This window comes from Vanessa atalanta, chromosome 15 (assembly GCF_905147765.1).
Source record: "Vanessa atalanta chromosome 15, ilVanAtal1.2, whole genome shotgun sequence".
Classification (NCBI taxonomy): domain Eukaryota; kingdom Metazoa; phylum Arthropoda; class Insecta; order Lepidoptera; family Nymphalidae; genus Vanessa; species Vanessa atalanta.
Window position 1 is genome coordinate 9943884 of NC_061885.1, and position 12759 is coordinate 9956642.

At 32.1% G+C, this 12759-nt stretch overlaps 1 protein-coding gene across 1 annotated transcript in view; it reads right to left on the minus strand.

The window, feature by feature from the left end:
• Positions 1 to 3497: 3497 nt before the first annotated feature.
• The window catches only part of LOC125069451 (prolactin-releasing peptide receptor-like), a 74458-nt gene continuing 65196 nt past the window's right edge, over positions 3498 to 12759 (minus strand). Inside the window, exons 2-3 of the mRNA XM_047678951.1 lie at positions 8893 to 10419; positions 3498 to 3954 (exon numbers count right to left, since the gene is read on the minus strand). Of these exons, the coding sequence (XP_047534907.1) occupies positions 8899 to 10203 (1305 nt within the window). The 5' untranslated portion in view covers positions 10204 to 10419 and the 3' untranslated portion in view covers positions 3498 to 3954; positions 8893 to 8898. The remainder of the gene's footprint in view (positions 3955 to 8892; positions 10420 to 12759) is intronic.

A 12759-nucleotide genomic window follows, 5' to 3' on the forward strand; every position in this document is an offset into this window, starting at 1 on the left:
TACACCGAAACGCCGATTTTAAAATTATCTATAATAATGTTAAAAAATTGACTCGTTAGGTCCTCGTGACCGATTTTAGTTAAAAAATCCCAAACTTTGAAGTGCATAAGTGCTTCCCGCATACTTTAAACAGATTATAAATGTGATAGCAATTCGATATGGCCGGAACATCATTAGTCTCATCTACATCCTGAAGCACGGGAATGTGTACTCCTAAAAGTCTTATCAGTTCCACTCGGGATTCGACCACAGAGCCCTCGGATTTGCAGCCCTATAAACTACGTACTGAATTAACGAGGCAATGAAAGCGACGAACTGATAAGCTTAATGACTTTAAAAAAAAAGAAAGTTCAAAAGTTCGAAGTTTTAAATAAAGGAGATGAAATAAAGTTAGCGATAAGGATTGTATTTTTTAAGATTAGTAAGGTTTTTTACGAGGAATAAGTATTTTGATAATTTTAAGATTAAGTTCAATTAAAGGATTTTAGCTTAAAATTTTAAGAAGGATGTTGACTTAACTTTCTTCACTGGAATTTCCAGGACCTTCGATTTTTAAAAGAATTACTCTTTAAATATTCGTGAGACACGTAAAACGAATTTTATATATTTTTTTTTATTCTAGTTTTTTTAAGGGGGCTTTATAGGCAGCCTACATGTCGGCCCAATTGTTTATATTTTTAACGAATTTATTTAGGTGGATGTTCATCACTAGCTGTAACTCGATGATGTAACAGTAACTCATTGATATTTATATTTATTAACATCATAATCATACACAGTTACACTAATATACTTGGTGGTAGGGCTTTATGCAATCTCGTCTAGATAGGTACCACCCACTCATCAGATATTCTACCACCAAAGACCAGCACTACGTATTGTTGTGTTCCGGTTAGAAGAGTGAATGAGCCAGTGTAACTACAGCCACAAGGGACATAACATCTTAGTTCCCAAGGCTGGTGGCGTGATCTAAAAAATGGTTAATATTTCTTACAGCGCCATTTTCATACGCTTGTGCGTAAAATATTGGTAATTAAAAAATCAGAATAGAATATTGTCTTATTTTCTAATTAAATATAATGCTTAATGTTATTTGTGTAAACAATGATCAACATCTCGGTTATTAAAAAAACCTTGGTTCGCCTTAATTAGCTTGCTACATGCAGCGTACTTGGGAACAATGGTATATTATAATTAAAACAAGGAGCAAACTCTGTAAAAAACTTTGCGTTAAAGGGAGAGAATGGGGAGGTGAATGTTCTAGATACATTTTTCTGAGACAGAACATTACCTGTATCCTAATCCAGATTATTGGTTATTATTTAGTACATACAGTCCTCGACTTCCGTCGTTTCAAGTTACGCCGAACAATGTTTTGACCATATTCCTCAAGCGTACGTCAATCGTTTCGATTTCCGGCATACGAGAATTCTCTTGTCGCGAGGTCAATGTCATACTAAGAAGAAAAAAAACGAAGAATCTAATATGTCTCGACTTACGTCGTTTCGATTTAGGTCGCGCATTTCGAGAACCTAACATGCCGTTAGTACGAGGACTGCCTGTATTGCCTTTATGTAATTGAGTAACAAAAACCCTTCGTATTTAAAATTTTAGTAAGTTAGTTTATTTATATTTTTAAGTTTTCAATCTCCGTTACTTGTTTTTTTATCAAAACAATTTAAAATATTATTAATTCAAGGTTTGTATCGTCAATATACAGAAGTGTATTAAAAGTAAAGCTACAACCGGATCGGAAATTTGATTCTTCTCGGAACCGGCCATGAAGCTGTTTGGTAACCATTCGGTCCTGATCTTAGATATTTCCACCAAATTTTGAATTTCGAGCACCGGTTATTCGGTTATAGACCAATGGTATAGAAATTTATTCGAAACTTACGTCTGTATTATTATTAAATTAATCTTATTCAAACGGGTTTTGAGTTACATTTTCACAATTTACAGTTTACTAGTGACGGCCCCGGCTTCGCACGGGTGCAATGCTGACACTAAATGTACTACAGAGTGTCTTACAAGGTTCACAGCTTTTTTGTCATTAGACAATACATTAGCAGCCTGTAAATTTCCCACTGCTGGGCTAAAGGCCTCTTCTCCCTTTGAGGAGAAGGTTTGGAGCATATTCCACCACGCTGCTCCAATGCGGGGTGGTAGATACAAATGTGGCAGAATTTCGTTGAAATTAGACACATGCAGGTTTCCTCACGATGTTTTCCTTCACCGCCAAGCACGAGATAAATTATAAACGCAAATTAAGTACATGAAAATTCAGTGGTGCTTGCCTGGGTTTGAACCCGTACTCATCGGTTAAGAAGCACGCGTTCTAACCACTGGACCATATCGGCTCTGCAAAATACGAGTAATTTATCTTTCACGCGCTGTCATCGACTTCAGACAGATTAATTGATTTTATATTTTTGTTTGATTTACTATTGCTTATAAAAATATTTTTTACTAATCATAACTTGTTGAGGAGAAATATAAATCACTGTTATGCCATTAACGCGCGACCAACCATTGGATGTATGACATAAGTCCTTTGTGTCTATAATTACACTGGCCTCACCATCCGTAAAAAAGCTTTTGATATTCATAATGAGTAGCGAGTGTAACTGGAAAAAGGGTGTTTTTTTATTTATTTAACTATTTCCTTTTTTTATGTAAGTTTTTATCTTGAAAAAGTAAAATAAAATAAAATTTATTTTATGTTAAAAATAGGGGATCTTTACCATGTTTTTTATTTTTATTTGGTCGAGCTCAATGTTTCGACATTATCTACGAATGTCTTGTTCACGAGAACGAGTCCCACCAAACATCGAGAAATAAAAAACATGGTAAGTATCCCGTTTTAAATACTTGTAGCAATAAAATAACAATGTTAATTTAAAATCTTAAAAAAGGGAAAAACGTATGTTTCATTTAAGTATAATTCAATATTTTTGAAAAATATTATTTTAAAGTTATTAAAAAGTCAACTGTTTTTGCAAAGATTAGATTTTTTCAATTTTAATCTACGCGTTTGCTCTCGCTATAGCAGCTGCAGTCGATTTTTATTTTTCATACAAATTGCATTTTCAATAGTCGTGGCGTCATCCTAAAATATTTTGTGGATTGGCCTCGGAATTGTACCGTCGAAAATTTATTTGCAATAAGAGAACTAGTCTTATAGATTGCTTTTAAATATATTTATGAATATTGTGGCTTAACATATTCGTTGAAAGAATTTCCTGTATTTTTATATCTTTATTTTGGTTTAAAACCTTCTATTATATCACTTATTATTTTTTGATTGGTTAAAATTCAAATATGGCTTTAGTAGTAGGCATTAAAATCGTAGCGGTCTGTTTTGATTGGTAGAAATTCAATTGGAAAAATAATTTTAGTTTTATAATTAATATATTAAATTGTTAAATCTGATTGGTTGATTTGTATTATCTCCATTTAATTTTGGATGTTGATTGGTCGATAATAAAATGTCATAGTAATCTTTGGTACACTTTATTAATATAATGACAGCGAATTGCACAAGTTTCATCCATCATTGACACATTAGTTAATTACAAGGCATCTTATGATAATTCTAAACAATCCTTTGAGAATATTTAAAAAAATAATTTACACTAACGTTAAATTCTAAACAAAAAGCAAATCCGCCAATGGGCTCACAGTTCCTCAGAACATAATTGACGTAAATGCTTTTTTATATATTTTATTTACAGAAATATACAATTTTCGACCTAGTACTAAATACATTTAAGGGTGAACATCGAATGACATGATTAACTATCCTTACATTGTTACATTAATTTTAATTGTTATATATTAATATTTATTTAATATGAAACTACGTTTATATTTTACATTACTTATAGCTTAAAGCTGGTGATGATTAGACGCATTTAATGGCTTCGTGTTCTTAATTCGCTTCCATGGCAATACCTGAAAATAAAATTGAAATATTATTAGTTAGTGAATACTACCGTTCTCATCATTAATACGCATGCGCGTGGTTATCACGTCGACTAACACCTATCCCAATACATGGTGAGTATTCGATTCGATAAATCGAAAATAGATCACTAACATAATGAACGGTTCTTTTGAAAGGAAAATCTATATACGCAATTAGATAAATTAGTTATAATTGAACATTACACTGAAATAGATATTCTAAGTAGCAATTGAAATATATACCTATTGCAGATGGACTAAGTAGAACTTTGAACATGTTTGTAAATTTGGCTAATATCCACCATGCTAATTTTAATTTTGAGGACGCTGATCCGTTTCTTTAATTTCATCCAATAGGTTCGTTCAACGTGTGAGTGTGTTTTTTTTTTTAACACCAAAATAATAATTATACTTTCTAAAAATGTGATGTTTATTATTGCTCTGCAATTCTAGTAATATACATACATATATGTTTTAATTTCAGCAGCCGAAGCCGCATCGCATAGAGATTTTATACCTACTATGAAGTCATATACTGAAATAAGTTCAAAAGAGTAACTAGAGACTTCTTCTCCGCTCTCCCATAGAAACTTTACAAATTCTGTCGATATTTTTACGCTTAAAATAATTGTACAATCTTACTTGAATATACATTTTTGTACTTGAATTTAATAGAATTGAGGTGCGTAATACCCTAAAACTGATCATAACCTTCAGGAGGCCGAGTTTTAAATATAATATTTATTTTTACTTGCTACTAAAAACCAGAGTTCATATTTTACAACGCAATACGATCGACGATCGATATTTTTATTGCATATAAAAATTTACGAGTCATTTTTGAGTGGTTTGGTAATGGTGGAAAAATGTTGGTGTTAAAAATGAAACCAATCGGTGGAGAGCATAGAGGCTTATTGTTGAGGAAGTTCGTATTTCGAATATAATAAAATTTAAATATAATTTTATCTAATTTCTTCTCCATAGAATTTTGTGTCCAAAAGACAACTTTTGACTTTCCTCTTTATTATTAACTTGTTGATCGATTATGGCTGCTTTAAATTTTTGATAATGATATATATGATAGTTTTTGTTAACTTCCATTTAAATCAAATACATTAATTAGCAATGCTATTTGTAAATTGAATTTAAATTAAATTGATGTTAAACGGAATTTTGTATTCAGCGAATCTATTCTACGTTTAGTCGAGATTTCTAAGTGGATCTAAACTTGAGATCGGCGGTTGATAATCCAGAGATGGAGTGAGTTATTCACATGTGAAATTGCTATTCAGTATAAATGACGTCATCAGCATCAAAGAAAATGTTATGAAGTTAATTTTTATGATTACTTTTATAGCTGCATAGTACAGCAACATGTCGAAATAGGACGTACTAATATCATAATCTGACTGTTGTTTTATCATTCCGTGAACCCACTGTTGCAGTTCCAAATACCTAGTTATCCAGAAACTACTCTACAGTCCGGATCGGGTACTGCCGATCGGATCGGACGTAACGAATGCATACCAATTGCGTTTGATCGCGTTGTGAAAAATTAAACAATTTTGTATACCATGAAAGTAGCAATTGAAGGTGAATTTAATTGATACTTCCTTAGCGGTAACATACTTCCACGCTTAAAAAGTCGTATGTGCTCTTTTGTCATCCACAGTTTTTTAAAGACTTTGGTGTTAATATTGTGTACGTTTTTATTTATTTATATTCATAGTTATGTGCGTATTGTGTACTATTATATTATATTTGCAATGCATTATTCGTAATTCAAAATAATTGTTCTCACGTTTATTTTACAATCAGTCCTCTGCTCAATGGTTGCCTGGAATAGATCGCTGCTTTAGCGATAAGCCCGCCTGTTGCACCTCATCCAACTTTTGTTAATTTAAATTTAGTATCGGTGTGCAATAATTAGCTATATTTTGCTTTCATTATTTTCCTAATACCTTTTCCTGGGACATATATTAACATTAATATTTTAATCCTACTTTAAATAAGTGGCTGTCACTAGAATATGATTTAAATATCCTCGATAAAATTTCTTTATAGAAAATTCAACTAAATAAGTCGTTTACTAAATATTATATTATATAAACATACTTCATTTAAATGATAAATAATCTCAAACATTTAAATTAAGACAAATAAAATTAAGAGAGGAAAAGTAAAAACAAAAATACAACGTCAGGATTAATAAAAAAGAAACAGGATAATATAATATACGTAAAACGGAACGATCTAGGGTTGTCGACTTTTAAAAATGGAACAAATTAATAATTCAAAGCACGAATAAGTGCAAAATTAAAAAAGTAAATTAATTATAGGGAGGTAAAGTGAATAAAATTCGTTTACTCTGTTTATCGACAAAGACTCGCCCTGATTTCAAACGAGCTGAATCATATTTGATCCTCAACTGTTTTATGAATAAAAGGCTGTAAATATAAATACTTGTATCCGGTATGATTCACGGGAATAACCTTCTAAAAGGGCCTGAAAGATGAAAAGCGCTCGCATTTAAATGTATTCCTACAGGCTTGAAATAAACATGAGACATCTGAAAAACCTGTCCACGGTAATGATTATTGATAGCCTTCCCAACCGAAGAGTGTCTTTAGATTTAGTTGATATTTTATCTTCATTATTTACATGATTAAATGCTCTAGTTGATATATTTTGTTTTGGTATTATAAATGAACATATTAGCAAATGTTTTCAGTGACGAAACATTCAAGCGTGTTATGTTTTTTAATTGCGATATAATCTAGATAATTCATCATTAATAACTCAAAGCACATCCGTCTATGTAACAAATAGTTTGTTATAGTTTTGGCAGGGGCGTCATAAAAATGCTCAAACTTATTTTGGCTTTTGGGGCGATCTTAGTTATGTTTCTTTTGTCTGTTAATTAATGTTTGTATGCCGTGACAGCAAACGGCATGAAACTCTATTGTGTCTCTCTAACGCCGCTCTATTGTGTGTGTGTGTGTGTGCAGAATATACTATATACTTCATTGCTTCTCTGTGTAACTATGTGTACAGAATTTGTTTTGTTTTTTTTGTTTTACTTTTTAATTTATTTATCATCAATTTCAATGTTTGGCATCTGTTGGCGATCCCGTGATGGATACTATTTTTTTAATTATATTTTTTGTATATTATTGGCAACCCTATGTGTAAAGCGTGAATATTGTGTTTATAGCACCTGAGGTGACGAAGTGGATTATATCAGCAAATAAGATTTGTGAATGAATTTCATACCCATAGCGTGGATTGCGTTCTGAAATTAGTATTAATCTGTAACTTATTGAAATTAAAGGTAACAAAACTTGTATATAGATTTAAATTATTGTACTTGCATACAAAATAAAGGTGTTTTGACTACTATTCTACTGGTGGTAGGGCTTTTTGATTGGTACCATACACTCATCGCATACTTAGTATTGCTGTGTTCCGGTTTGAAGGGTGAGTTTAACTACAGTGTAACTACAGGCACAAGGTACATAACATCTCAGTTCCCAAGGTTAGTGGCACGTTTTCGATGTAAGGAATTGTTAATATTTCTTACAGCGCCAATGGATGGTGACCATCAAGTGGCTCATTCATTCATCCTCCCACTTATATTTTTGTTAAGAAAAAGTTTTCTCAAATTTTATTTAAATGGATATATTTTAAAATCTAACATTTCAGGAACAAAAATGTCTATTGATTATATATAAAAAATTATTTTTTTTTTGCTTCAAATAAAATCTTCTATTAAAACGATTAACATTCCTTGTTACTCCTCTTTGTATTCGAGATTGCAAAACGCCTTTAAAAAGATAATAGACAGATGCTAAAACTCAGAAAATATATCTTTGGCAGAATGATTATTACACAATAAGAAAAGTTTGTACAAACTAAATACGTCCTCTAGTATTGTCTGATATCTTCTTAAAAGCAAACTCTACTTCATGAAATATATGCTCCTCAGGGCAGTTTATGGGGGAATAGGATAGGCACTATATATTGTGCTTATAATGACACCTTTTACCATAAAACTCGAAATGTACGACAATACAGTACTCCGTGTTGTGGATTCAGGACTTTACGAATTGATCTTCCATTATAAATTGTGTTTTATGGTATATTTGTTCTACATTTATCAACTTAGCTGACGTTTGTGTTTGAACTTATAATATAATTAAAACTATTAGGAATATGAGAAAAGGTTTATTTAGGGCAATAAATAGGCATTGCTAACTTAAAATTAAAATTGTTCAAAAATAAGGATTTTTTTAAGATTTTTTAACATTATAATAAACTTTAGTAGAGTATTTATCACGTAATAGAAATAAGTTAACTATAAAATGATTTATGAAATTATGAAAAAAATAAATTGCAAATTATTGAATAAATAAATAGCAAAAACAAAATAATTTAATTGAATTTTAATTCAGAGAAAATTTGATGAAAATCGATTCATATACATATATTATAAATACAATATTTTTGTTCACAATTTTTATCATATTTCAAAATAATATCAAAATTTTAACTTTGATGTGTAATAATCTATAAAAACCTAAACATTTTCTTGGTAGGGTTTCTTGGTAGGGTAGGGCATTGTGTGATCCCGTCTGGGTAGGTACCACGGACTTATTAGATATTCTACTGCCAAACAGAAGTAGGCAGAATAGTTGCGTTGTGTTTTTGGAAGGGTGAGTGGGCCAGTGTAACTACAGGCACAAGGGACATCACATATTAGTTTCCAAGGTTGGTGGCGTATTGATGTTATAAGGAATGATTAATATTTCTTACAGCACCAATGTCTATGGGCGGAGGTGACCACTTACCATCAGGTGGCCCATTTTTTCCATTATACCCATTATACCCGTTTGCCCAATATAACTATTAAAGCAATCGTATACTTACTTAAAGTTAAAGAGCAGAAACAATCGGCTCCTTATCTGATGTCGCCATGGTCTTGTTTACAAACATATACATTTTAACACAGTCTTCATTTGGACTAGGTTTGTCCTCTGGTTTTTCATCTGGACTTATGTTTTCACCATCATCTTCATATACCTTCAATTTTTCATTAAACTCTATTTTATATCTAACTGAAGGTTTCGTTACAGTGGAAGTTAACAACGACTCCTGGATCGTATCGTTTCCATTGCAGGTTTTTTCTGAACGATACATCCCTGTTCTCTCGGATTGGTTGAAATTTCTCTTCGGTTTTTTTGTTACGAACGCTCCAAGACAAGGAAGTATCTGCTTGAACTCCTTGCGGAAGTTTTCATTTAACCACGCGTAAAGGAATGGATTGTAACAAGTGGAAGACATTGCTATAAAATGTGCTATGAAGAATAACACCATGTAGTATCTCCAGTCTTCAGCGAAGGAGTAAAAGTCACTACTTATGTTAATCAAATTCAAAGGCAGCCACGACAGACCAAATATCGCGACCATCGCTATTAGCATTCTATTTGTTCGTCTCTTCCTTTCTCTTTCCGCGTCTTCTTTTTTACTATTCTTACTGCCAGGTCTGGACTTAAGTCGATCGTTTAATTTTATACTAACGCAAGTGTAACAAAATGCCATAACGATAAACGGTAAAACAAATTGCATGATAGTCGTAACTGCTCCAAACGCCTTTCGGATCTGATCCGAGGGCCATTTTTCCGCGCAAAAAACATCTTGAAGTGCCATGTAATAACCGTAAGGGAAAGTTACTGATAGTGCGAATACCCAAATGAAAACAATGAGACCAATACATGTCTTAATTTTCATTCTAGGTTTAAATGGATATATTATCACGAAGAATCTATCAATAGCTATAGACGTTAGTGTTAAAGTTGAAATATAAACGCTGCATCCTTGTGCGTAAGGCATAATATGGCAAAGCAAGCCGCCGAAGACCCATCTACCCAAGAAAGTGTAAAGAGGAGTAAATGGTACAGCAAATACACAAAGTAATATGTCAGACAAGGCGAGGTTCGTGATAAATAGATTAGTGACGGTTTGCATGGCTCGGTTTCTGATTACCGCATAGCAAACAAGGGCATTACCGAAGATACCAACTACGAAAATAATCGTGTAAGCTGTACAAAAAGCGGCTTGAATCACTTTATCCTCGATTGGGTCTGGCATTGATGTGATATTATCATTTTGGCTGTTATTGCTGGAAGCGCTGATGTTGTAATTGTACCACGTTTCATTCGCTGTCCATTCGTTCTGCATAATTTGTTTGTCTATTTAATTTAGCATCATAAGCCGTCTGGGTTTATTGGTACTATCATGATGGTATATGTGGTACTGTTTAAGACTTTTACTTCTAACTTGAAGATATTTGCTTTTCATGCTGTTTCTTCCAATTCCACGTAGTTTTTTTCGTAGTTTAGTAGTTAAGCGAAATATTATTCATTCTATAAGTCATACTCTTCAAGTGTTCAATATCTGAAACAAAATGAAAATAATCAATAAAATAGTACCAATAGTGTTTAATAAATGTATTATAATAATTTATAAAAGTGGTCTCGGCTCACTGCTAGTTAAAAAGTAAACTATACTGCAGAACAGGCCGAGTTTTATGAAGGGTCTTCTATAAACGTAACTGTTTTATAAAAGGCCTATTTAAACCTTTTTTTTTTAAATAATTGTACAAAGAAAAAAGTTAAGTTCTGCTCAATTTTATTTTTTAAAGTAGGAAAAATTGTAGTCCTAGTTTGTATTGAAAGTCACTGCGAATTATTTCTTTCGAATAATGATATTTTATACTTAGTGAAAATTCATCGGAATTACCTATCACTATTAAATTATCATCCTTAGTAATATTACAAATGACATGTGTCAGTCTCTTTATTATAAACTAGCGACCCGCCCCGGCTTCGCACAGGTGCAATGCTGTAATAAATATACTACAGAATGTCTTACAACATTTACAGTTTTTCATTCGTTAGACAATACAAACCGCTTAAATTACATGCTGTAAAGGGCCATATTGATCTATATTAAATGCACAATGTATTTAAGGTACTTAATTAGATAAGGATTAATATATTACCGCATCAAAATCCATCGTGTAATTTTAAAGGTGTAAGCATAGATAGGGACAGACAGCGGTAAGCGCCTTTGTTTTTTACATACTATGTAATAAGAATAAGAACATTTTCTTAATGTTTATTCAGGACAAACATACATTTCAAACATAAATAATAAAAAAATAAAAATACAAAACAATAAAAACCATAGGAAATATAACATTAACTAATGACTATAAGAAAACAACAAAAAAAGAACTAAAAAATTAAAACTGAATAAAAAAAAAACGCAACAAATTTATATAAATAAACAAATAAAATCTTAACTTATGATGTCTGCAATCGCGATGTGTCGTGAAAAGGTGAACCATTCAGCTTTTATGTTGGATTAAAGCCCAACGTTGATTTTCAATGGTACCCTTTGTGACTGTGACGATCCATGACAAAGTGTTCAAAGTGACAAATAAAAATTAATTATAGTTATGTAAAATAATAAGAATATAATATAAATAAATGATATACGACTAATCAGACGAAGATGAAATTTAACATGGCGATAGCTTAACTCCTGGGAAAGGACATGGGTTTATTTAAAACAATCATCAATGACGTAACACATTAAACATTCATGCGAATAAAGCTTTTCAATTTGTGCAAAGTCTTGGTATCCGCCACTCAGGACATATTCTAACGCCAAACAGAATATTTAATATTGCATTTTGGTTGGAAGGGGAATGACCAAGTGTGTCAATCGCAAGGGACATGACATCTTGGTTTCCAAGGTTGGTGGCGCATTATGTACAGCGCTAGTATCTATGGACAGTGATTACGACTTACCGTATTACATTACATACATACATACATTAGCAGCCTGTAAATTTCCCATTGCTGGGCTAAAGCCTCCTCTCCCTTTGAGGAGAAGGTTTGGAGCATATTCAACCACGCTGCTCCAATGCGGGTTAGTGGAACATGTGATAGAATGTCGTTGAAATGAGACACATGCAGGTTTCCTTACGATGTTTTCCTTCACCGCCGAGCACGAGTTGAATTATAAACACAAATTAAGCACTTTTATGTGCTTAATTTGTGTGTTTATAATTCAGTGGTGTCTGCCTGGGTTTGAACCGGAAGTCATCGGTTAAGATGCACGCTTTCTAACCACTGGGCCATCTCGGCTCCCTCTCTCTTACCGTATATAAAGTCATAGATTAAAACTAGGTTTCAATAAAAAAATAGGTTTTTCTCAATTTAAATTGTACTCACTAACCTATCAGTCACGATACGTTCCATCTAACGACCAATCACGGTACAAATGATTAGGTAATCTAAGCAAGTGCAATTTTACGACGGATTAAATGGCCGTAAAGATAGCAAGTTGTCAACTAAATTGCTGAGATGTTAAGGAAATTTACATATTCGTGTAAATGATATAACGCTTCAGTTAATACTGTAAATTACCCTGTCAAACTAAATCGTCTTATTAAGCTTATTGTATTAAGTGATATATTATACGATCAATTTCAGAAGTATAATACAATACTAGTATTAGACTGATATCAGATGAATGGAGGTCAATTTTTAGATTGGAAAACATCCTCCTGAATATGTTTTAATAATAATAAATCATTTATTTAGGACTATATGTCCATTTTTGTTAGTAACAATTACCTTATCCTAGTGTTACTACAATAAATATTAAATGAACTCAATATAAAGTTTGTAATTAAATACAAATATCTATAATGATTATTTTTTG